This window comes from Pyxicephalus adspersus, chromosome 2 (assembly GCF_032062135.1).
Source record: "Pyxicephalus adspersus chromosome 2, UCB_Pads_2.0, whole genome shotgun sequence".
Classification (NCBI taxonomy): domain Eukaryota; kingdom Metazoa; phylum Chordata; class Amphibia; order Anura; family Pyxicephalidae; genus Pyxicephalus; species Pyxicephalus adspersus.
This window is the reverse complement of record NC_092859.1, coordinates 25,438,748-25,466,112: the sequence shown is the minus strand read 5'-3', so window position 1 is coordinate 25,466,112 and position 27,365 is coordinate 25,438,748. Positions and strand designations below refer to the sequence as shown.

The window sequence follows — 27,365 nt, the reverse complement described above, 5'->3', positions numbered from 1 at the left end:
CAGTTACAGGTTTACAGGAACTCAGCTCAGATTTACAGCCCAACACTTGCATTAGTTACAAATGTAAATATGAGACTTGCAAACCTGTAATTAGCTGTGAGTACTTTCATTGCTGTGTACAGTCAAAGGGCTCACAGCCCAGGATTCAGCTTTGTCTGTACGAACAACACTAATTATGATTATGTCCTTTGGTCGGTCTTTTTGGTAGGGAAGGTATTCTATGTAAAGTGCAACAGAATTCTATTATGATCATGGAGTGTGGAGTTAGAGGTATAATATACTGAATTTATTCTCATATATACATATATAAATGGTTCATATAGAGAACCCACTTCCCAATTATTCACTTTAAGGTCATTACAAAGGACAAGAGGGCACTCTTTGCGACTAAGGGAAAATAAATGTAATCTCCGGATAAGGAAGGGATTCTTCACTGTAAGGTCTGTGAAAATGTGGAATCTGCTCCCTCAGGAAGTAGTTTCAGCAACTACTATAGATTGCTTTAAGAAAACACAGGATGCTTTTCTAGAAGCACAGAATATAACTGTATAAGGAAGAAGTTTTTTCCTTCTGTTGGTGCAAAATGAACCACATAACTTCATAATAGAATTAAATTTTGACCATATCCAATGACCGGTCAGTCATGTTGGTCCTGTTTTCTTTGTAGATTGCAATAAGATTGTAGGATCATAATAAAAGATCACTCAACCACTGTACATACAATAGATAGCGAACGATCGTCACCCAATCAGATCCGCCGGGACGTTCATTCGTTTCCAGCGACAATCCTCGTTCATCAGCGTCATTGTGCACTTTTTTTGTTAACGATTATCGGACGAACGGTTGCTAGTCTTTGTTTCCAACGATAATTATTGTACGTGTGTACGCAGCTTAAGTTTTTGTGTCTCCCTATCTTCTAGCAAATAAAAAAAAAAATTCTCTTTTATGTTTCTTTATTATCTACATTACCTATTGCATCTTTCTCTAGCAATGATTTGAAAACAGTTCTCTGCCCAAAAAATTACATTGTACTTCTGTTAGCAATGAGTGCAAATCCGTTTTGGGTTAAATTGCCCTTTAGGATTTGTTTTTACCAATGCAATCCAAGAATTTAAATTCTTGGGGCCTCTCTAACGCTGGAGAAGATAGACTGTCATCAGTGAAGCTAGGTGATCCAGTAAACCTGGAATGGATCTGGTCCAGGATTGAAAACATTTGCTAACAAATGACAAATTACTTTTAGGAAATCCATTCCAGGTTTGCGGGATCACTGATAAAAGTGTATCCTCTCCAGCCTTGGAGAGCTTTAATAAATCTGCCCTTTGGTCTAGTCTTCCATCTTACATATGTTCTCTATGATGGTATAATACGATGGTCACCGTCTCTTTGACTTTTGTTGTCAAGCAATCATCACATTTCTGTGTTTTAAGGACCTATTCTGAGCAACAGAAAACCCAATAATGTATAGAGAATACCCAGCCCTCTTGCTCAAGGCTTTAGCTTTACATCCAAGATCTCATTACTGAACTCTTCCTTGCTGCTTATAATCTGGGAACACCATCCGGCTCATGATGTGAATGTACTGCAGTCAGATGTTTCCTTAGCTCAGTTATTCATTGTTGTATACCATCTATAATGTAAATGTACAGATATACAGCAATGCTACCATTGTACAAAGGCTGTACATATCCTGTGCCCAGCTGTCACTGTTGTATATGACATTACAGTCAGAGTTGAGTGTTGTATGACCACAGTATGTTGTGCAGCTGTCAGCTACGCATGTCACATGCTCATGTGTCATATGGCGCTCCCTGACACACTGCGCTGGTCGGATTAGCCGTGTCTTGATCTCTTCATCTTTTATTCAGAGGTTACAGTTGTTCCAATCTAACATTACACACAGACAGGGCTGCCATGCTGTACTTAACACAGTGTCACCATGCGAATCCAATTCTACAAGCTTTCTCCCCTACATTTGTGCCTTGACAATGTACCTGTGCCCTGTCTGTACTACAGGCCTTTGTTTATATAGACTATGCCTTATTTTTTTTTTGGGTACCCGTCCTTATCCCCTCATCCATCCTTTAGATCTCTTTCCTTAAAATGTATGACCCATCGTACCTGGATATCTGTTCCTTATTTCTTTGTCTATCCTCAAGGCCTATTCACCTGTAATCTGTGACCCAATTTACCTAAATGTATGTGTCCTAAGTCCTTGTCCTCCTTAAAGACCTCTTCACTGTAATACCCGTCCATACTCCATGTCCTTGTCCATACTCCAGACCTGTATTCATATATTCTGTGCCCTTATTTACTTAGGAACCTGTACCCTATTTATCCTTTTTCCAGATCAATGTACCCTTATCCTGTGACTTATTTTACCTGGGTATCTGTCCTTTATGTTCCTGTCCTCCATCCTGACCTACACACCTATATTATGCAGCATTTTATGCCAGTATCTGTACTCTGTACCCTTGTCTGTACGCCAGACCTTTCATATAACCTGTGACCTATTCTAACTAAGTACCTGCGTCCCTAATCCAGGCTCATAACCTGTGACCCACCTTACCTAAGTACTATGCCTGTTGTAATGTGTAAATTTGTGCTTCCTCTGGACTTGTACCCCTACAACCTTTGGACCATTTTACCTAAGCAAAGTGTAATCTTATAAGCCTGAGACCCATCTGGTGCCCCTGTAATACATCTACTTTTTCTAGTTCTGTACAACTACAACCTGTGGCACATCTTGCCCAGGTACCACTATTCTAGCTAAAATGTGCCATTGTTTTTTCTCCAGGTCTGTAGCTTTATACCCTGTACTCGTTCTTATCCAGGTACCTTTGCCCCGTGTCTTTGTCTTTCCTGCATACTGGTAGGTCTACAACTTAATGTGTGCCCTCATGCTTCCTCCAGATCCACACCACTAATCCTGTGTCTTGTTCTTTCTCCAGATCTTTATGTCTGTACCCTGTATACTAGCTATTGGGTGCTCATTCCCATCTTACTTACCTGTACGCTTATAACCTGTGTCCACCTAATGTAACCTTGTCGTTTCCTTAAATCTGTACCCCAGTAACCTTTGGTACTTCATACCAAAGGTTACTGGGGTACCTGTGCACCAGCTGGAGAGGACCATGTGCTTTCCACAGACTTCTGCTTCTAACCTGTGCTTCACCTCTGTCTATTAATGAATGTCCTTTCCACTAATCAAGGCATCACTGACCTGTGATACATTACACCTGGGTACAGATACCCCACAAATATATGTGCTTGTCTTTCCTCCAAACCTGCATCTCTATAACCCGTGCCCCATCTTTCTAAAGGTGCGTACACACTTCCAATTTTTATCGTTCCAATCGAACGACGAACGATCGATTGGGCAAAAAATCGTTCGTAAAAAAGTAACCAACGACGCCGACGAACGAGGAAAATTGTTGGAAACGAACGACCGGACCGGCGGATCGGATTGGGAGACGATCGTTGAACATCGTTCGTGTGTGCGGTCGTTCGTTGATCGTCCATGGGCTGAGCATGCGTGATGAACGAACGTCCGTTCACTTTCCTGTCGTGCACATAGTTCCTCTATCGCTTAAACGATCGTATCTAGTGTGTGTACAATATCTACGAACGATCGTGTCGTTACCTCTATGTGCAGGATCGGTGCTATATGATCGTTCATATATATCGTGCAGGAACGTTCGTCGTTCGTTTTCCGACGATAATAATTGGAAGTGTGTACGTAGCTTAAGGTATCTGTGCCCTAGCTGTTTTTCATTTTTGTTTCTTTTCTAAAACTCTTTATACATGTGCCCTGTTTCACCCAAGTCACAGTATCTCAGGTGTTCTATGTCATTGTTCCTTCTCAAGAATGGCCCCTCATTTTTTTGTGTCCCATACCCACCTTTGTACCTTGTGGCAATAGGCCTGATTTATTAAAGCTCTTCAAGGCTGGAGAGGATATGCTTTCATCAGTGAAGCTGGGTGATCCAGCAAACCTGGAATAAATCTGGTCCAGGATTCAAATCATTTCCTAGAAAATAGCAAATGACTTTGAAGAAATCTTATTCAGGTTTGCTGGATCACCCAGCTTCACTGATGAAAGTGTATCTTCTCCAGCCTTGGGGAGCTTTATTAAATCAGGCCCATTGTCTTGCGCAGTTCATCTGTTTCTCCAGCCCCCCAACTTTTGTCATACTTCAGATGTTACAAAAAAATGAATAAAAATCACTTTTAAGAAATCCATTCCAGGTTTGCTGGATCACCCAGCTTCACAGATGAAAGTATATCCTCTCTAGCCTTGGAGAGCATTAATAAAACAGGCCCATTAGGTTTAGGTTCTCAGAATTTTTAACAAGATTCACTCAATGACTAGTGACATCTGACTATATCCTGGTAGAGGATATGCTGAATCTTACCCGATGTTTAGTACCCAGACCTCCTGTGTGGACACAGGAATCCATTGATCATCCATGCAGATCAGCTGACAGATTTACATCCTGTCTAGGTGTTTTATGAAACATAAATATTATGAAGGCTGCTTATTTTACTTTATTTGTACAAGGTGTTTATATCCTCCTGAAGCATGCAGCGCCACTAACCTGTGCTATGTACCTTCTGCTATCTTCTCACCTGTGCCACCCTCTCCTTCTACATGATATAATTACATCCACACAGTAGATAATCTTTGTATGATTTTACAGATTTTCCATCGGTAATCTGCCAATAGTTTCCACAGCCAGCTGTCTCATTATTCATTAATGTAATGGTCATTATGGCCGGTCTCATCTGTGCGGACTTAGTGCTAAACTGGATTCCTGTTTACTATTTCTCATATGCAGCTTCTGCTGTGTCTAATGACAGGTCCTCATTATTATGAATGCAGTAGAGATTATAAACCATGAGATGCCTAAAAGACGACAAGGGTGTTAAATATAGATCTGTTTTTATCTGATCTCATGGAACTGACTGTAAGCCAAATTCATTCTGTGAATCCTCTGAGTATTATTTGGCCTGTGATGATTTATTCACTTGTTTTAATTAATGCTGTCCACAGAATAAAGTCAAGAGACAGAATTATTGACCAAGAATCAACAGCCTCTGCCTAGAAAGCACTGTGGAAAGTTTGCTTAATTTGGCTGCAATGGTCATTTGAAAGTGGTTTTGTTTATTTTACAACTGTTGACCACAAACCACAAATTTGAGGTTTCCTAGATCGTGGGATAACAATATGAGTGCCATCAGTCTCAGGGTAGTTGTCCTTGGGCGGGTTACTATGGTATGTGTTTAAAGGGAAACACGCACTGTTCTCAGGAACTGCCCCTCTGCTCCTGAATTTTAGAAATGTCTTTATCATTGCTGACATTCTCAAACAGGACTATAACAGAGTTCCCTTGTTTATTTTCTAATTATAACATTAAGAGGTTCATTTGGGTTCAAGGTGAGCCAAAGTTCAGATTTGGGGTTGAAGTTTAAGTACAATCAGGGTCACTGGCACAGAGTTATCCTCCTCTCTCAGCAGATGGTAGTAACTGATGGTAACAGTTCTCAAGCCACATGTGCAGCCCTTTTATCCTGCAACATGGGAGGGGATGTCTGGTATCCCCCACCAAATCTCAAAGTCTGAGGGGATGTTCTGCAATTGTAGAGAAGTTATAATATTCGGCAAACATTATTACTTTAAATTTTACAACCGCTAGTTTCCAAGGATTGTAAAATAACATATAACATAACTAGGATATCTTGAACCACCAGGAGATGTATGACAGTCTGTGTGCAGTAATTATACAGTGTCTGTGCATGAAAAAAGTTCTGTGTTCCATGTTTAGGTTGATGGTGGTGAAATTATTCATAGAAGGTGCTGGGCTGTGTGCATTTCTGACCCCTGAACTCATTACCCTACATACACTAGACTATGGCACTCTATGTATTACATACAACTGACCCCTGAACTCTGTACACTACATACACCAGACTCCTGTTCTCTGTATGTTTGATACACCCGACTCCTGCACTATTCTGACTCTTGCTTTTGATAAGCCAGTCTTGATTTATTCCTTAAAATGTATCCCCCTCATTCATTTTTACTTAATGTAAAATAATATTAGATGAGACTTCTGTTACTGGTGAGATCTAATAATGCAATATTAATTCCTTTCTTTGTTTTTGTGCACAGGTTTCTCCTTGTTCTTATATGTTTAATATTCAGTGTCCTCTCCACCATAGAACATTACTCTGAATTTGCCACAGGAACTCTGTTCTGGATGGTAAGTAGAAGAAATGGTATAAACAAATTAAGTCTTCAGCAGTGCAGAGGAGTTTAGGAAAGGTTGGTTAGAGGAAACACCAGGGTCATCCAGCAACACAGGGAATTTCAGGAGAAGAGAGTTAAAGTAAAAGCAGAGTCATCCAACAGTGCAGATTATTTCTAGAGAGTTAGATAGACAAAGGAGCGGAGTCCTTTGGCAGTGCAGTCTATTTCAGGCGAGGAGAGTTAGCAAAAGCTAGGAGTTCTCCCAGCAGTACATAGTATTAAAAAAGAGAAGAGTTACGAGGAGGAAGAAGGAACGAGCAGAGTCCCACAGAAGTGTAGAATAATTCAGGAGATGAGTTAGATAGAGCAAAGAACAAAGCAGCATCCACACAAAGCAAGGTCCAGTGTCATGTAATGTGATACTGACCTAATAATCATTAATTATTCTTCCTTTTCTCACATCTTTTTATTTCTCATAGGAGATTGTGCTGGTCGTGTTTTTTGGTGCCGAATATCTTGTACGACTGTGGTCAGCTGGCTGCCGCAGCAAATACGTAGGTTTCAAGGGGCGAATACGATTTGCTCGAAAACCCATTTCAATAATTGGTAAGAAGACATTTATCTACATCTGTCTCTTGTGCTGTGTCTAAGGATTTAATTGGTTTATTTACCACCATGCATCAATAAAAATTCATTCTGAGCTCTTGCAATGGGCTGCTGAACTCTACACAACAACATTGTTTGGCAGAATTGTCAAAAAAAATGAAAAGTTCCAAGGACATTTCTATGTGTTTAGCATTGCTAAGTGCTTTAACACTTGGCATTGCTAGGTGTTTATAAGTTGTTTATTGTCACATAAAATTGCAAAATACAATTTATTAATAATATTACCCTATGCTCCCCCTCCTATTGTGTGATACTTCCCCAATCTTCCTGATTGTAAGCTCTTCTGGTCAGAGTCCTTTCCCCTCCTCCTTTATCACTGTCTGTATCTGTCTGTCATTTGAAACTTCTATTTAATGTACAGCCCTGCATAATATGTGGGCGCTATATAAATCCTGTTTATTATTAATTATAATAATATGCTTGTGTCCAACTGCTACGTGTTAGGGATGACAGAAATTGATAGCTTTTATTTACCCAAAATTTTATTTGCAAATATTTGTCATTCTGGTGTAATGCATTGAAGTCAATGGGTAAGACAAACCAGATTAAACCCCAATTAAACATCAGGTTACATACGTTGTAGGTGCATCAGAACAAAAGGTGTGCAGTTATACACAAATTGCTTGCACAGCATGGTGCAGGGAAGGAACATTGCTTTGTGTGTGTCAGTAGTCTTTCTCCAGAGGCCAGACACATGCTTGGCACAATCAGACCTTTAGCTCTGCAACAACACAGCTTATGCCCCCTGCTTTGGCTCTTACTCACCAAGGGAATATGTCAGACATCTGGGAGAGAGACAAGTGTCCTTCTTTGCACCAGGCTGTTGGCTGGGAACAGACTCTTCAACTTAGGTTGGGGATGCTTTCTAAAGAAAACCAACGGTAATACTTATTAGAGTCACTTGCTTGAATACTGAGACAAGTGTTATAGCTTCAACTTTTTTCCTGTACATGTGGGACTTATAGTGCAAGTATGGTGGGATCCCATCATAATGGGCAAAGCAAGTGTGCTGACCCAAGGATTTAGCCCAGGTATGGGGGGAGACCTCATATTGGTAACAGGAGGAGTACAGAGTCATAATTACAGTGCAGGGGTGCACAAAAGGTCTCAACATCAAAGTCTAGTGTAAACAGATGCAAGGAGCTGTCTACATCCATTAGATACTGAAATAGGAGTTTTAGGTGGACTGACCATGTAGTCAGTTGCTTCAGGTGGTTTTAATAGCTGCTTGTTTTACAGAAGATTACAGAATCTTGTTTAGAGCAGAGGCATCCTTTAATTTGTTGAGGTAATCTATAGGCATTGATGATGGACACAGTATAGGAGACAAAAGAGTGCCATAAGATATACGTGTAGGGTCTCTGTATCGGTGACAGACATGAGGGAACACAACTCTCTGCCACAACGCATGCTGATGAGAGATGCCTATACCTTGTACAAATATTATTCAAAACAAAGAGTATAAGTTCGGCCTAGTTTTACGATGGGGAAATATAAAACTTTGCACCAAAAGATTTCCTACTGCTTTTAATATTAAAAGTTAAAGGCTCAGTTGTTTCAATTTTAGGTAAACTCTCACTCCTTGGTAGAATGACGTGTGGTGTCTTCTATTAGGAAGTTGGTGTCAGAAAGCTGAAAGCCAGTATGTACATAAGGAAGTTACAGAACTGAAGATGAAAGTATCCTGATACTGATATTGCCCTCTATAGTCCCCTGCACAAGACTTTGAGGGGCAGAATTTGGAGCCAGTAAGGGTTCAATCGATTTGCCCTGTCAATTTTACCTTGGTGAGAAGAGCACACAATTTCAGTGTTCAGCCTGGTTTTCTCAGATGAGGAAAGTTGTTGAGCTAACCCAGTTCTTAATTGCTGTAGATAAAAGTGTAAACACCAATATGCTGCACTGACTGCCAGGGCTCTCTGGATTACAAGACAGGGCAAAAATAAAAATCTTTTGGACGAATAGAGCTCAGGTATATTTTTCCAGCATGGATTTCAGATTTAAAGATACTTTTATCAAAGCTACTAGACATGTTTATAACACAAAGTCCTGACCACAGAATTATGAATCATATAATGATGTTCACTCAGCACTGCCTGTCTTTCCTCCATCCCCAGATCTTATCGTGGTCATAGCCTCCATTATCGTGCTCAGCGTTGGCTCCAACGGCCAGGTGTTCGCCACGTCTGCAATTAGGTTGGTGAGTTTATTGGGGTCCAGGATATATCATGGTCTTACGGTCACAATTTCTTTTAAATAGACCTTGGTCATAAAAATTCAGACCTCACATTTTTTACACATGACCATCACAGAGTTATTTTGAATGAAAATAAAGTTTCCTTTTGTTGCCATGAATACAAATGGTGGCTTCCCAGACAAAGTATCCAAGACCACATCCTCTAGCTACCATTCATTATTGCATTCATTACTGGTTGATGATTGCTGTTGATGTTTGTTCATGCTTCATGATAAAAAGCCAGAGACAGTTATTTTTTTTCCAATAAAATTTGGTATTTAGACAATAAGTCTGCAGTGTTGGACAGTACTAGTTTGTAATGTGTTACATTACTAACTATAAATTGGTACATTCATGTTGCAATGATACTAAATGTAACGATAAATGTATAGATAACAGTAATAGACAGAATCTCAGGATCTCTTAGTAGTGTTTTTTGTAGCCGATGAAAGACACCTCAGGTTCATCTCCACACCAAATGCAGTGGAAACTCCCGAATTTCCTGATTAGGGCAGTGATGTTACAAATGGTGGAGATTCTACTCCCATTGGATCCAGCTCATACAAATGATTGGAGCCTAATGGACATTGGTGTGAAGCCCAAAGTCCAACAAGAAGCATGCGGTTTGTCCTTCTTAATCCTGGAGGACCTCCCTATCTAATGTCTCCATCACAGACACACATATGGAAACATTTACCTAGAAGCCAGTATATTGGAATCAATTTGTGGGATGCTTTGGAATCAAATAGAACAACGTGTGTCTTTGCAGAACAATCTTTTGGTTAGTTGTTTTGGATAACACTGATGGCTTGGAAATCTGTACATACCTGAACGCAAAGCACCAGCCATTCATAAAACCCTTCAGGTTATGTATACATTTATTCAAGAACAAAGTGTATATTGTATAGAAAATGTTAGGATATCTATATATATAACATGAAATGGACTCTGTTGGTCCCTATTATACATCACTCATATATGACTGAATCTCTCTCCCCAGGGGGATCCGGTTCCTTCAGATACTGCGCATGTTGCATGTGGACCGCCAGGGAGGAACGTGGAGGCTTCTGGGATCTGTGGTTTTTATCCATCGCCAGGTGAGGTTGTTTTGCCACATGAAGGGTGCAAAGTATAATGACTGGACTTGCCAAAGCAACAGACAAACAGGACAAATTGTCATTGCAGGAAAGTTTATATTTCCCACTTCCCTAATTTATGTGGGGCAGAAATACAATAACTCCTCCTGCTTCCTACAATATAGAACATTATTCATTTTTGGTGGCCTCTTTGCTTTGGGTGGCATAGTGGAACATGACAACCATCAGCCCATGGCCATAGTCTAATGAAAGGTTTGCTAAGAGGATTTTTTTGATAGTGGATATGTCTGCAAGTAATGCAGAAAGAAGAAGTAATTGAGACTAATATATTTTACACAAGTAAGTATTTGCTTTAGGTTTTGTGGATCATGTATATTGCATATTTGTCAGCACATTGCTTATTGTGGTCCCTTTGTATCTTCTCTGTGCCCCCGCAGGAGCTCATCACCACTCTGTATATTGGCTTCCTGGGTCTTATTTTCTCATCCTACTTTGTCTACCTGGCTGAGAAGGATGCAGTGGATGAAGAAGGGAAGACTGGATTTTCCAGCTATGCTGATGCTCTCTGGTGGGGAGTGGTGAGTATGATGAGATATGTATTGCGATGGTTTGCTAAATTCCCTGGAAGTCCCAGGACACTTACTGAAAACTTTTAGCACAAGTGCAAAGTTGGAATTTCTGTACTGTAATATAAACATTGAGGTGTATATAATTTCTTTTTTGTGGATTTTTTATATTCCATGGTGTTCTTTCCAGTGACAAACTTTCATGTGTTAAGACTAAATACCACTTCTTCTTTATGGGGGAAAAATGTTCTATAGTTCCATAGGGGGGAAATGTTCTATAGTGTAGCAGGGTAAAACTAGAAGGTGCTGACAAAGATTGCTAAGATATCAGTGCAGCAGAGGCATGTTTTTTCACATCAAACAGGAAATTAGGTGCTAACTTTCTGGCAAATTAAGATTTTATTGTGTTTTAAAGAGCCAAAGCATTGGTAACTGCATGTATTGCAGTGATTTACCAATTTTATTTTATTTTGCTTTACATGTATTTTCACAATTTTTCTTCCAGGTAAAACATTTGCTGTCTGGGACAATGTTAACTAATTGTTGGACATCTTTTTACCAGATAATATAGAATATCTGTTTGTGGATAAAAGATAATAGAATGTCAGCCTGTATGACCATTTTTCTGTTGTGCAGGTCACTGTGACTACGATCGGTTATGGAGATAAAGTTCCACAGACGTGGATTGGGAAGACAATTGCTTCTTGCTTCTCTGTCTTTGCCATCTCCTTCTTTGCTCTTCCAGCGGTGAGTAATTAGAGTAAATGTACTGTATATTTCTCTGAAGCTGTTTTTATTCTGGAGGAATTGGATGTCTGACAATAGCAAATATTGTTAGAAGAATCTGAATCTGTGTCCAGGCCTCATACATAATACAAACCTACCCTTGATTTGTGAATGACCTGAGAAGACATCTCTCTGGTCTTGTCCATGGTGCTGACTCTCTTTTTTCTCAGGGTATACTGGGTTCTGGCTTTGCGCTGAAGGTTCAGCAGAAACAGCGGCAGAAACATTTTAACAGACAGATCCCAGCTGCAGCATCGCTAATCCAGGTACATTATATACTGTGCCGGAACAAAGGTAACATAGGGAGTTGGGCAGCATGGTGGCTCAGGGGTTAGCACTCTGGCCTTTGCAGTGCTAGGTCCCAGGTTCAAATCTTGTCCAGGAAACTATCTGCATGAAGTTTGCAGGTTTTCCCAGTGTTTGTGTGAGTTTCTTTAGGGTGCTCCAGTTTTCTCCCACATTCCAAAAACATTCAGTTAGGTTAAGTAGCTCCCCCCCAAAATTGGCCTTAGACTGTGTTAATGACATATGACTATGGTAGGGACATTAGATTGTGAGCTCCTTTGAGGGACAGCTAGTGACATGACTATGGACTTTGTACAACTCTGCGTAATATGTTGGCGCTATATAAATACTGCATAATAAATTACGAGGAAAGAAGAGGGTGTGGTAGAGACCAAAGCAAAGAATGAAGGAAAGTTAAGAATAATATAAAAAAGAGGAAGACATAAATAGCAAGTTACAGAGAAGGAAAGAACAAGGTAATGAGGAGAAACTAGGAAGTGTCCACCATGGGTATGATACTCAGTATCAGAGTTGCACACATAGAAGGGTTTTCTTCCTAATACTGGAAACATCAGAGACCCAATGGTGTCTTTGCAGGATGTTTATATATGCAAGTTTAAAAAGGCTGAGCAGGTTCACCTAAAAGTCTGACAAGTCTTGCATTATATTTGTATGTGATACACACACTTTTTTTTAAAGCTCAATGTCACTGCAATACATTTTTTTTCCAGTGTTTAGTTATTGTGTGGTTTTGTCTTGCGCAGACCCTGTGGAGATGCTATGCTGCGGAGAAGTCCTACAACTCAACTGCCACCTGGAAGATCTACCTGACCCCTCCAGATCAGAGTAACAAGACGATGCCGATGGCAGGCAGCCCCGGTTCACGGAGACAGGTCCGGGGAATCCAGCAAGCCTAGTTCCTTAGTCATTATTCACTTAGAGGGGGGAGAGGCCTATGAAAATACTGACCTTCTCTTTTTAGCAGTTCTATATGCACTGTTTGGTGACTGAAATTCCTTGCTCTTCCCCCAGAACAGAAGAAGTAGGAAGAAGACCAAATCTGTTCACGAGGCCCTTGTCACCCCCACCAGTCCCACCCTGGCCCCTCTGTGCCTGACTCCAATGCCCTCAGGTCCTCGGGTGTCAGCTCCAGAAAACGCCTTGTCTGTGCCTCATATTACCTACCATCATGCAGAGGGGGACAAAAGCATCCTGAACTTCCAAGGCACAGCAGGTAGGGGGCACTATCTTGGTGGTGTTTGTTGCAGATATTTTCATTTTATTCCCTCTTTCATCAATGAGGTCTGTATTAAAAAAGATAGTTTAGCAGGTAAAACAATTAAAAATACCAAAAAGTCAGCATTAAAGCGGATATTTAGCATAAGTAAATATAGTCTAAATACATGAGCCATGTGTATTGTTACTTGAATCTTGGTGTCCTTCCAGATCTGTGCAGAAATACAAAGGACTATTACACTTTGAGGTTGATTTACTAAAAGGACATCATATGCCATTTACGTAGTATAGGGAATTATGTCCTTGCAAGGGCTACTTCACTTAACTTAGTAAATGAGTAAATTCAACCATTCAATCACAGCAAGCAAAAATCCTGCTTTTAGATTTACACGCATGTTATTGGGTATTCTTAAAAGTGAATTATATCTTACAAAGTAATGGTTCAACTTGGTAAGTGAACAGCCTAAATTCCTTTAGTAAATCACCCCCTTTGCAGTAGCTTCCTTCAATAACAATGTTTTATTAATGGTCTCTCCAATCCATAGTTTTCTGCTGGTAGTGTGAGTGGACCTTTGGAGTCACATCCATAGCTTTGTAGCTTTATTTCGTGTTCACAAAGTGGATTCATATCTTTTGTATTTGTTGAGAAAAATGTATATAAAAGTGTAATCTTTTGCAAATGTGTTTTATCCTTTGCATGTATGTTATGTTAATTTTTTACACATCGATTTGGTAAATTTTAAAATCCCTTGGGGAAATTGTTTAATATCAGAGCACACAGCGCCACCTACAGGATACTGTAACCTAAATAAATTTATTAGTTTGTTCGTACTCGAAATGTGTTCGGGTGTTTAAACTAGATAAACCCTAATTATTTTGGTTTGACTTGTTCACTGTGTATTTTAAACATCTGACATGGGTGACAGTTTTCACCGTATGTCAACCCTATTGCATCTCAGTACTACTCGTCTACTCTAGCCTTTTTAAGCCAATTCCCTGTGAACATACACTTGCTCTAGCATCAAATGAACATCATTTTTGTAGACTATCTATGTAATGCTGGGAACTGTGGACCATTCCTGCACAATGTGTTGGTGCAATTGCCTATAGTGATCACCAGATCACAGATTTACCTGTCTACTTTCACACTATCTAAATATGCCAAATATGCATGAACGGTGAACCAGAGTGGTTGTATACGTAGGCAGACATGTGGGAAATGATAATATACCAGTGCTGACCTATTATAGGGCCTATTATAAATTGGGCTTCACTGTTACACAGGGCAACCTAGCTTAAAGCTTTTTCATAATTATGTCTAATGAACATTGGAAAGTGTATCTAATCAGCATATTTGTTATGTTTTGGGTAGAGGTGCACTTTAGTTTGTATTTTAAACATTTTTGGTTGTTTTTTTACAACATATTTGGGGGGAAATTGAGATATTCACATATTCCTTCCATCCAAGAGATCTCAGTGCGGTATATCCTTTTGTCTAGGTGCACTTTAATTTGAAGCATAAAAAGGGTTCATCTAAAGTAGGGTTCCCCAACCACCGGACCACAGGCCGTAGAGCGGTACCCTGGGCTCTCCTTAACACCGCTGCAGCTGTCCTCATTGCCTGCAAACTTCTTTGTGACAGAAAGGATCTGTGTCCTCTCTCCTGCCATTTCAGCCAGCCAATCAAGTAAGTAGATTGGCTGAACAAAGGGACAGGAGAGAGGACACAGATTCTTTTTGTCATAGCAAAACTGCAGCTGAGGGATGGTCAATCTCCGTGGGTTCGTGGGAAAATTGTCTTGCATGAAACTAGGCCATTGGTCTAAGGGAATTTTGGAATTTTCTACACCTTTTATATTCCTAATTCTCTCTCTGACTCTCAGACTTTTCATCTCAGCCTTTTTTCTCTCCTGTCCTTTTACTCTGACAGGTCGCTGCCGATCCTGGTCCACTCTCACAATCTGCATGTCCAGTAACTCCACTGCACAAGGTATTTCAGTGTTAGGATCGCACGGGCTTATACAAAGGAAGATGACAGCCAAAAACTATATACCTTCCTTTCTTGAGCACCGGGTAGATATAAAAGATACAGATAATATGGAACTGTATATTATTACTTTATATACAGGCCCGTAAGTGAAAATGAAAGGGATGCACATAAAAATCAGGTCTCCTGCTCTGCCAGTCTGTGCGAATCGCAGGGCTGAATAGCCAGAAACACAAATCATTTGGCAGATGTAACAGCTCACATGTATTTATTCTGTGTATATAGCTGTTTGCCTGGAGGCTAGCTTAAGCTATCATTTTTTGTGTACTTTTATCACATTAGGTGTTGTGTCATTTTCACACATAATAAACCTGAACTCTAAGCACACACCTTAATAAATTGTTGGAATACATGCCAAAGGATTTGCAAGTAGTTGCAGACAGATTTATTGCAGGAGTAGGACTACCAGTTAACATTGCAAAATTTAGACTACTTTTCTAGTTGCAGCACAACTTTTTCTGGAACAAAACCCCCCAGCCATCTGATTGGATTAGGAAGGAGCAGCACCACACACATTACTCCTTATGCTCACTCCTTATGTCAGCACATGTACACAGCAATGCTGATTAGTTATGTGTATTTGGAGTGGGGAGGATATGGAAAGAAAAAGTGGGGAGGTAATGCAGGGATTAAGTGGAAAGGATATATGCTGAGAGAGTGGGAATGGAAGATTAGCTACTGGTGGCTCATCTCAAGGAAAAAATTGTGTTTAGAATAAATGTTCAATCCTGTACAAGTGATCTTTCTCCAGACTCTGGCAGGACCTCATAGGTGTCTTTTTCTGCCAAATTTTCCCATCAATAAGAAATTGTTATGTAGTCTGGCTAAATAGACTACATCATTCCTAAGAATTTACCCGTCCTTTACAATTACTGTAGTTATTTAGTACCTTACTTCACTTCTTCAATACCTACGACTCTTTGTACTCCTATTGTTCTATAATTCTCCTACTCCACTCCATTCTCTATTGTTTATCTGCCAGTGCTCTTCTGAATCTGTATGATTCTTCTAGTCTCCATTTCCACAACAATTACTCGTCTTCACCCTGCTTCCCGTGACTCCACCAGTATTATAATCCCATCCTATTCCTCTGTCAATCCTTTACCTAATATTCCAACAACCATCTGCTACACATCTATAATTCAGCTAGTCCCTTATTCTGTTTTTACAATGCAGCCAGTCCATGCTCCACTACAATGACTCCATCAGTCCCTTACCTTACTTTTATGACTCTTAATCATTTTTTCCTCACCTTTAGTTCCACCAGCCTTTCTTAAGCTGCGTACACACTTGCAATTTTTGTCGTTGGAAAGGATCTTTCACGATCCTTTCCAACGACAAGGGGGTGCACGATGCATGAACGGTGCTGTACATACAGCACCGTTCATGCTCTATGGAGAGGGGGAGAGCGACGGAGCGACACCGACTGTACACACGCCAGATTTTCACCCGATAATTGGCCGATGCCGATTATCGGGCGATAAAAATCTGACGTGTGTACGTAGCTTTACACTCATTTAACTCATTATCTAATATTATCTGTGACTCATTCAGCCCCTTGCTGCATCCTTGTAAGTTATTGGAAACCTATTCCACCCCTATGGGTTACTGGTCCCCCAGTCATATGACTTTATTATTCACTCCATCACACAACTCACTCAATGGGGCTGATTTATTAAGGCTCTCCAAGGCTGGAGAGGATACACTTTCATTAGTGAAGCTGGGTGATCAAGCAAACCTGGAATAGATTTCTTCAAAGGCATTTGCTAGCAAATGTTTTGAATGCTCGACCAAATCCATTCCGGGTGTGCTGGTTCACCCAGCTTTACTGATGAAAGTGTATTCTCTCCAGCTTTAATAAATCAGGCCCAAAGAGTTGGATAGACCTATATTGGGGAGACATATCAATTCCTTGGATTAAAATTTACATATATAAAACATACCTAAATTAGACATAACTACCACATGTTCAACAGAGAGGTGATAAAAAGTAAAAGTAATTTTTAATACTCTATTATTGTTGGTGACACTATATGTAATGTTTTTCATCTAGGGAAGAATCGGCCAGATGAATCCCTTCCAGACATCTCCCGGACTAACAGCTACACAGATGATATGGATGCCATGAGTGAGGAGAGCCCCCTGCCTGCAGCCACCGAAATCTCACAGTAAGAACCTTTACCACTGAGGGTAGGGTGGTATTTTCCTAAGTCCACTTCACCCAAAAGTGATATTTCAGCTGCAGGTCTGGAGGGCTAAGTCTCTGCTGGCTTTTTATATTTCTTGGGGACCCCAGCAATTTGATCTTTCTACCTCTTTTTTAAATCTCACTCATCTTAAGATGCTCAAGTTCCATATTATAAAATAATAACCTCATAATGCTTATGGTAAGCATGTCAACCTATTTATCACCATAGTCCCTAAAAGATATAAAAAAATGGGGATTTAACTCTTTAGCATGTAACAAAACTAAAAATCGAATGGATTGACCCTGAACCTGTGCTTTGTTCATGTAAGACAAAACAACAAGTTTACTTGCCCACCTTGTAACTGCACATTTTCCCTTTCTGCTCCATTCTGATGTTCTATTGAATAGACAAGTGATTTGCTCAATAAAGTCTATACAATTAATGCATCAATTGCCCATCTGGCAATCGGATTATTTACAGAGTACCCAAACTTATCATTAGAGGTCCACCATTTATAGGTGGCATTGGGATGTCACATAGGAGTTACTACTCCCCCATCCTCTCTTCACTTCCTCCTTGGGCAAAGCTTAGAGTTACTAGGAGCAAAATATAATTTTTCAGACATCCATTACACTATTCCATCTCCATTGAAAATAAATAAATGTCTTGTCAAAATCCAGTGTAATTTGACTAGATTGATCTGTTCTGATTCTGATCTGTTTCTTGTACCAAACATTCATTTTCAAATGAAAGAGTACTGAAAATGATCAGATTAATATTCAGGTCTTTAGCACGTAGTCTCCACTTCCTGCATTTTTTCCAATTCCCAGCATACTTATTTCCCCGCTCCCTCTCTTCTTAGCCACCAGTCTCTTTTATATAGCTCATATATAGATACATAAACCACCCCAGGTTGTCCACCTAGCACAGAAAATGTGTACCCGGCAAGATCACTAGGTGAAAAAAATTCTACACCCAAGGCCCCTTTTGCATAACAACCCAAACCCCTTTATAGAGGTCAGATTTCTCTACTTGGAAACAATCTTTTGTGATAGTTTCCAGAGACTAGAGAATTAACAATTGCTGTACACACTGTATGCGCTGTTATTATTATTATACAGTATTTATATAGCGCCATCATATTATGCAGCGCTGTACAAAGTCCATAGTTGTGTCACTAACTGTCCCTCAAAGGGGCTCACAATCTAATGTCCCTACCTCAGTCATATGTCATTTATACAATCTGAGGCCCCTTCTAGAGGGGAGCCAAATAACCTAACTGATGTGGGAGGAAACCCACACAGACACGGGGAGAACCTGCAAACTCCATGCAGATAATGTCCTGGCTGGGGATCGAACCTGGGACCTAGCGCTGCAAAGGCCGGAGTGCTAACCCCTGAGCCACCGTGCTGCCCGCTGTTCTGTTCTATGGAGAGGGGAGGAAGGAGGACAAGCAAGTGGCCCCCTGCTCTGCTCTCCTCCAAAGGATAGTCAGGGCAAATTGCAGATTGGCATCAGGAGAACTCTGTACACATGCATGATTTTTCCCTAAGCAGATCACAGTCATTTGTCTCAGGTGACAATCATCTAGCTTGTGTACATAGCTTAATCTGTGTCACCCCTATCATGTAGATGAGCACAGATTGCTTGCATACATGGAACTTTTTCCAGTGATAACTGTTACACATGCTAGAGATGCTTTTCTCTCTATAGAATGTTATTGTGTTTCATGCGTATCACTTCTTACAGTTTTTGATGTCTGTTATATGAGTTTTTATCTGTGTCCATCTTGGTCTGTGTAACGGTTATGCTTTGTCTTCCCTGACAGCTCAATGGGCAGGTGAGGATGTGTGAGGGTAGATGTGTATAAAAATGGATGAAAAACCAAATATAAAAGTATAGATATACACATTGGTATAAAAGCTCTAGATCCAAGACGCAGAGTCGCTATATATACCCTGGCAGGCTTAATATTACTAAGACTGAATTTGGTATTCCATTTTTATACAAGTGCCCCTGCATGCTCAAGAGTGAGTGTGCCACCCAACTGTGCATGCTTTGGATAGGTGATAAAAGTACATATTTTTCTGTATTTAACTGCAATTTGACCCTTCAGAGCATTGTAAATAAATGCAGTTCAGCACTGTGCTTTTGTGTTTGTTTACCCTACTCTACCATATTCTATCTTCTATCATTTTAAATTCTGTCTTGCAATTTCCAGTAAACCTGTAGACCACGTGATTACAAATCTTCTACCTCATCTCACCCTATCTTACCCCACTCTGGCACTCCATGGTTTACCTCTAAATTTTACAGGGCATGCACCATGCTACCTGGTATTGGCACACTGTAGAATAACATGACAACTCTTGCTGTGTTATACCTATATGTGGAGAAAACAGTAAATCATATTGTGTTATAGTGTTCTACCCTTAGTGTACAGTTATAGTGTTCTACTCTTAGTGTACAGGCTGTGCGTATGTACTCTTTCTGTAAGTGTCAATGCTGTGTGGGTGTACTCGTGAGTATATGTGGTGTTTGAGTGTAATCCTCTGAGTGTACAAGTAATGTGAGTGTAATCCTCTGAGTGTACATGTAATGTGACTGTACTCCTCTGAGTGTACATGTAATGTGACTGTACTCCTCTGAGTGTACATGTAATGTGACTGTACTCCTCTGAATGTACGTACCATGTGAGTGCAATCCTCTGAGTGTACATTTCGTGTGATTGTAATCCTCTGACTGTACATACCGTGTGAGTGTACTCGTCTGAGTGTACATGCAATGTAACTGTACTCCTCTGAGTTAACATGTCGTATAGGTGTACTCCTCTGAGTGTACATACCATGTGAGTGTAATTCTCTGAGTGTACATGTAATGTGAGTGTAATCCTCTGAGTGTACATGTAATGTGAGTGTACTCCTCTGAGTGTACATGTCGTATAGGTGTACTCCTCTGAGTGTACATGCCACATGGGTGCAGTGTCAGTGTTCTTGCTCTGTGTTTAGTGTTCAGCAATAAATATGAACTGTCATTTGATCTTCTACAGGTTGACAGAAGCTCACAGGACAGCAGTGAAGGTCACGCGGAGAATGCAGTATTTTGTTGCCCGCAGAAAATTTCAGGTACTGGAAATAATTTCACTTTAGTAACTAAACATCATGTGTCTATAAGTCAGGTTATTATGGCTGATAGAGGGTTGGACTTCTAGCTGTAAATATGATAGTGGTCCCACTAGAGTTGGGTGGACCTGTTTTAATAAAATCTATTTTCAGAAATGAGTTAGGTATGTGTCATTGTCTGCATTATCTTGACAAAAAATGTCTGTATGTTGTGTCAAATCTAAAGGTAAAGATCACATTTATACTGCCGAACAGGAGCCCTGTGGGGGGTTTAGTTAGGTATTCAATAAACATTAGTAATTATTGGAGATTTGGGTTCACATCCTAAATGTAAGAGGAGTTGGTGAAATGTATGTGAATTGAACAAGAGCCTCCTAAATGTTTGACTGTTTCCAATCGATTGCATACATTGTCATGTAAGACTCTGGTAGCAGAGCTCACATCTAGCTGTGTATTTAACTGATCCCCAACACTTCCCCTATAGCTGTCTACATATGTATACTGTTGTATAGCTGTTGGGAAATCTAAAGAGGACTGTATAGTCATGCTCGCCTTTACATTATTCTAACCAGCCACAAGTTCATTGTTTCTTCCACATGGTCCCAGTTATTTATGTGTTTGCAACATTAAATTATGGATTTCACTGACCAGATGGAACTGAAAGTTATTTGCCAGGGGGTGGCTAACATCTAAAACATTCTAAAAAGCAAACTAAATATGGGGGGTAAAATCAAATCTGTATCCAATGTATTATGTGCTTCTAATCTTTTTCTTTCCATTTCCCCACCCTCCCAGCAAGCTCGGAAACCGTACGATGTGCGGGATGTAATTGAACAATATTCACAGGGACACCTGAATATGATGGTGCGCATCAAGGAGCTGCAAAGGAGGTAATAGACCTATCTATACAGTGTGTATTTAAAGGGCTCCTTTATAGGGATAGTAGGGGCAATGGAAAATGGGGTGTCACAAGTGAGAATGGAGATGGAAATCATCAGCTATATTATTTATTATTATTATTGCTAATGATTTATTTAAAGAAAAGCTATAACGGTCTTGGCTATTTTAGTTTTTTTAATTTTTTATCATTATCAATATTAATTTTCAAATTTACATGGCAAGTGACCCCCTGGACACTTTGAGTTAGCTAAATAGAAAGTACAACACATGTGGCTTGTTTTAAATCAGAATTTGTGAGACTGAAACTTAAATTATTATAGAGTTTGGTGAGCTGTGTAAATAACTCACTAACTCTATAGTAGGCTTCTTTTATTAAATACACAAACTGGGAGTCTTTAAAATGTGAAAAGCTGCTGTAATGAGCAGAACACAATATATATTAATATCCCATATTTCTTCTCATTAGCTGTCATACTAATCCAATAGCTTTCAAACCTTCGGTCACTTGCTTAGAACAGAAGCCCTGACTTCTGACTGTTGTATCTGATCTCCATATTTGTTGCAGATCAGTATCTCAAAGGTTTCTAATACCTGAGAAATAAACAAGAAAATCACATTTTCAAGGGGAGATCAACAATGACAGCTTTGTCGTGCAATCATGCTGAAGCTACATATAACAAGAGTATTAGTATTAATGATCTATAGTCTCCTTTTCTTATGTCTACTCTCCACAGATTGGACCATTCCCTAGGGAAGCCAGGACTTTTCCTGCCAGGTAATGTGCACATTTCTATATAAATGTCCAGTTCCCCGTGTTTTGTATCTCTGAGGGTGATATCTATTAAAGTGGACCTGTCATTAGATATTTGTTCATCTTAAGTGAATGCAGCTTAGCAGCTTCCATGTGATGGATGCATTCATTTAATTTTTGGGATTGTCTCTCATTATTCATTATTTTAACCAAATAAATACTGCAAATAACAGACTACCTGTTCCTTGGTGGCTACATTCACTCCTGCACTGTATCTACAAGGGAAACCATGGTTGTCATCCTATGCTGGCCTCCTGATTTGGACTACAACTGGGTCCTCTTCAGTTTATCAAAATTACATGGATGGAGGTCAATTAGTAGTTTAAAGAAAATTTCAACTTTTTATTTTTGTATTTTGTCTGTATTATCATGTGTTTTCTTTGTACTTTGCTGTTCACCCTGGAGTTGATCTTTAATAGGAAGGTTCTTTTCTTGATAAGCACTGATTACAATATTGCATTCCTTTGCAGAGAAAGGTGTGGATAAAGGATACTACACAGTTGGGGCAAGGCTCATGCGTCTGGAGGAAAAGGTAATGGCGGGTTATATATGAAATATAATGTCCCTCCTATAGTCGTATAACATTTTTTGGAATAGCTGCACAACTTCAGACAAAATTAAAAATCAAATAGCAACTCCATGCATGGCACATCAAAAGGTTCAGTTTATTGCTGTGCTTGCAGGTGCAACAACAGTTCTGTCATATGAGGAAATGGGGAGTAATTCACATCCTGCCTGTGAGAGAATGGGGAGTAAGTCACATGCTGCCTTTAGGAAAATGGGGACAATGTCTGTTCCAGATCCCCTATCTGGTGACACCTACTCTGAGCTCCCTTCCAGTACGTCTTTCCTTTATCCCCCCAAATCTTTTATGGCAGAACTCCAGCAGCAAGTACGATCTTGGCTTTTAAATGGTGTGGACAAATTTCAAGTAACAACACCTGAAGAACGATCCTGTGACTTTTGAAAGAATATATCAGTGATCTGAAAGCTGTTTTCTAACTTTCCATGGAGTTTTTTAAAGCATTAATAAATGAAAAAAAGAGTGATTACTGGCTACTGCGCCAGGCACTGGGCAAAGCCCTACTTAGTCTTTGTTCTTCCTCCTGGCATACCCCAATAATGCTGACATTTTCCCAGGCCTAAATAATGCCATTGAAATTCCAGGCTGGCAAACGGAGGGAAGTGCAGGGTCAGCGCCCCGTGCCCCCTCCCGCCTTCCCTTCCCCACTTTGGGTGTTTTCAGAGCCTGACCGGCCTAGTGAGCTGGAACGCAGTCTGCTGTCTTGGCAGCACCCCTGGCTCTGGCATCGCTGGGCAGCTGGACCGGCTCAGTGTGGCCATTGTCTCGGCATCTTGGAATCAGCCAGACGGCCAGCAGAATGCAGACCCTTCGTTTATTCTACATAATGAGCTTCTCTAATTATGTCTGTGTCACTCAGCAGCGTGTCCCCGAATTACCCTCCTGTGTTCAGGTCCGCCAGCCAGGCCAGGTGAATGTAACACACAATTATTGAAATTTGCTAAGTTATCTGCATTTCCTATGGCAACCAGCTCTAACCTGCGCTCCAAATAATGAAAAGAAGCCTGCGCTGGACAACTATTATTTCATGAGAGACACTTTGATAAATGAGGCATGGCATATCCATGGTGAATGAGCAATGATCACAATTGGATCAAATATATAAAAAGACTCCAGATTATTTATACTCTCTCTCTAAAGCCTGTGTTTAACATGTGAAAAACATTGGGGTTGCCTTTGTTGCCTGTAATATAGCGCCTTTTGTTTTCATTTATAAACCCTCAAACTAGCCATCAAATACAATAAACCTGTTTATATGGATTGTATTAAAATTAACCTGTGGCTGTGTCCTAAATGAGGAAATCACAGGTAATGACAAAAAAACTCTGCAATACATGCACATTTGTTGAATGCCTGCAAGTACAGAAAAATATCTGTAAATCTGCCAGAAACTGATTCAGTCCATGCTGACAACACACAATATTTTTGTTGTTTGGTGGTGACAGTACTGCCAAGTTTTTCTTTGCTAATCTCCCCAAAAACTCCCCCATCCCATCCTCATCTCCAGCTCAAGGTCTAATCACTCTGCACCAAGAGTAGAGCTGGTTTGAGGATGCTGGTTGCTAATTAGACTCCTTGACATTCTTATTAAACTAATAATTATTTCTAATTAGACTTCTTTAAATCCTTAAAAGACTCAGAAAGTGTGGAAAGGACAAAGGGCAGCTTTACATTTCTGACATAATCAGAAAACAATACATTTGGTTATTTGTTGCACAAATGAAATTAAATGTTCTAATAGTTTATTGCACATAGGCTAAAATGGAGCAAATATGAGAAGGTAATTAATGGTTTATGTAGGACAGAATATATATATTATATAGGTTTCTCCTTTAGAAAGAGAGAGTTCATCAACTTGTTTGGTGCCAACCCCATGAAAACGAAAATTAAAGAAAGTGTAACATTACTTTCAATCCCTACTACAAGTGAGAAGGATGAAACCAGCAAAGGGGTTTTGTGGCAAACAATATAACATTTAATTAATTAGAAAGTGCAAACAAATGAAAGCTAGACCAAGCTCAGTTAATACACAAATCATGTGTGGATGATGAGAGGAAACATACACATAAAAATCCCCTGAAGAAGCCAAAAGGCGAAGCATGTTGGTAACCCAACTACCCTTGTGTCACCTGATGCTAATAAGATGAACTGACACTACAACAGAGTTTATGTATTAGCTGAGCTTTTTCTAGCAATAGGGACAGAGAATAGTGTTACATTTTCCTTATGCAAAACATTTATGGAAACTTACTATATGGCCTAACCTTTGTGCACACCCCCCCCCCCCCCCCCCCCCCCACACACACACACACACACACACACATACCATGTAAATGTTAATACCGCAGAATAGTGGTTCCTATTCTGACCTCATCCCTACTGAACACCCTTACGATTAATTAGAACACAGATTGTTAGCCAAGTCTTCTCATCCATCAGTACCTGACCTCACAAACGGGTACAAATTCCCACAGACACTCCAAAATGTTGTAGAAGCCTGAAAGCCAGGGAAGAAATTTTATATTAATGCTTAGAGCTTTGAAATTGGAAAATTACCAACACATATGGATTAAAAGTCGAGATGTCCACAAGGTTTTGGCTATAGAATGCATTTGGTTTATTGAAATAGCAGTAGTTCATTGGGATTGATTTACAGAGCCATTGTGAAAAAACAAAATTGCACAGCTACTGGTATGTTGAAAACTGATTTATGGCAGTCACATTTATTCAATATTTAAAGAAAGGGATAAAAAAATCTGCATTCATGGAACCATTGATCATCTGGTGATCCAGAAGAAGGTTAAAAATAAAACTCCTAAAATATGCTCTAATTTGCTGTATAAAAAAATTCCTGACTCCCTAATGCTATTGGATATTCCCAGGATAACCAATCAGTGTTATATCTTTTTAGATACTAATAGTTATGTTTTTTTCAATATGGTTGGGATAAACATGAGTATCCTGAGACAAGAATGTTACATAAAAATTGTTGTTGTTTTTATTTTAAGTAGGCCCGCTAGGTCTTTGGCTACGTACACTTGTGCAATATTTATTGTTGGAAACAAGCGAATAACGTCCGATCATTTGATAATCGTTAACAAAAAAAGTGAACAAGGACTGGCCAACGATGACGATGAACGAGGAATGTTGCTGGAAACGAACGACTGTCCCGGCGCATCTGATTGGGCGACGAGCGTTCGCTGTCTATTGTGTCGTACAGTGATAGTGGATGTTTCTGCGGTACACTTTTTCCGGTACACGTCACTTCCTGCATTGTTCAAACGATCCTATCTAGCGTGTACATTATTGGTGGATTGTAGTTGAATGAATGTATCGTTACAGCATGTACAGAATCGGGCACTATACAATCATTCAAAGTAATCGTTGATCGGTCGTTAATCGTTCATTTTCTAGCAATAAATATTGCATGTGTGCACGTAGCCTTTGTTTGCAATGAATATATATTTGCGTAATTATGTTTTACTGTTTTTATCAAATAAAAGGACTTGGATTTGGCGTTTTGTGGTTCACTGACATGTTTTAACATGGTTTGTGTCCCTGCTGTAGGTGACCAAAATGGACCATAAGTTGGACGAGATCCTGCATGTCTTCCGTGCTAAACTGGTGCCAGAAGAGGACCAACAGCCCTCCTCTCAGCCAGCGTCTCCTGCCCCCCATAGGCTACTTCACCCATCTCACAGCTCACCCATGCCAGGCCGTCGATATTGAGGAACAAGGCCAGCCAAGTGCCGTCTGAAGGAACTAAACTGCAGCTATGGAAGCAACAGTCTCAGTGCGAGCTACAGTCCCATACTGTTTTTTGGGACATGCTGGAGATGTCACAAGAAGGCAATGCAAAGCTTCTATGATAGTGGCATCTTCACACCCAGTTCTCGCCTATTCCACAGACCACCTTCCATGCTTCTACTACAAGGCACAGCGCACATGTTTGGCACCATTGGCATTCCTGCCTACCTGTAAGAAGTCGCTGCAGAGCTGTGTAAGTAACTTAATGGGCCACTGAGACATAACACAGGTGTACAAAAAAACGTTCAGAGATACGGCTGCTACTCATATGATTATTCCTGTAGTAATGAGATTAAACACGCAACTTATAAAGAGGTGAAGTACGTGCAGTGCCCTGAGATCTCACTTCTTTACCAGAATCTTGAACACAGTTGCCTTACGCACACCTCAGGAGATGTCACCCCAATGTACGTTTTGTCCCGTGCTGGTTACCCCACCAGAACATAGGTCCGTAATGCCTGACTCACCCTGCATGTGATGACAGTTTTGCGTGTGACCCCCGAACCCTTATTACTAATAAAAATGTAACAAATACTAGTGACATGGTCTCTGTCTTTATGCATTGAAATATGAAAGTGAATTAAGTAAGCAGAAAGTAAGCAGAATATTTACAGCCATTGGTAGATTTCTCCTCACTTCTTGTCCTGAGGAGCAAACAGGAAGTGAGAACAAATCTTTCCTCATTAACGACACAGATTAAAACCTGATATGAGTTGTAACCCTTTTTAAATGGGGACCATTCATATTATTCTGTACATGTGTTTATTTTGGTGCATGGGCCCTC

The 27,365-nt window shown here is 40.0% G+C and overlaps 1 protein-coding gene across 2 annotated transcripts in view; it reads left to right on the top strand.

The window, feature by feature from the left end:
* LOC140323209 (potassium voltage-gated channel subfamily KQT member 1-like) overlaps window positions 1–27,113 on the top strand; it is a 35,153-nt gene extending 8,040 nt beyond the window's left edge. The window contains exons 3-18 of one of the 2 annotated variants that reach the window (XM_072400102.1): window positions 6,173–6,263; window positions 6,730–6,856; window positions 9,034–9,112; window positions 10,153–10,249; window positions 10,687–10,827; window positions 11,452–11,562; window positions 11,772–11,867; window positions 12,651–12,779; window positions 12,919–13,120; window positions 15,053–15,112; window positions 17,223–17,337; window positions 20,408–20,483; window positions 21,276–21,370; window positions 22,115–22,155; window positions 22,662–22,723; window positions 26,342–27,113. In XM_072400102.1, the coding sequence (XP_072256203.1) occupies window positions 6,173–6,263; window positions 6,730–6,856; window positions 9,034–9,112; window positions 10,153–10,249; window positions 10,687–10,827; window positions 11,452–11,562; window positions 11,772–11,867; window positions 12,651–12,779; window positions 12,919–13,120; window positions 15,053–15,112; window positions 17,223–17,337; window positions 20,408–20,483; window positions 21,276–21,370; window positions 22,115–22,155; window positions 22,662–22,723; window positions 26,342–26,503 (1,684 nt within the window). In that variant the 3' untranslated portion in view covers window positions 26,504–27,113. The remainder of the gene's footprint in view (window positions 1–6,172; window positions 6,264–6,729; window positions 6,857–9,033; window positions 9,113–10,152; window positions 10,250–10,686; window positions 10,828–11,451; window positions 11,563–11,771; window positions 11,868–12,650; window positions 12,780–12,918; window positions 13,121–15,052; window positions 15,113–17,222; window positions 17,338–20,407; window positions 20,484–21,275; window positions 21,371–22,114; window positions 22,156–22,661; window positions 22,724–26,341) is intronic. The other variant, XM_072400103.1, reaches the window with a different exon arrangement.
* Window positions 27,114–27,365: the final 252 nt, after the last annotated feature.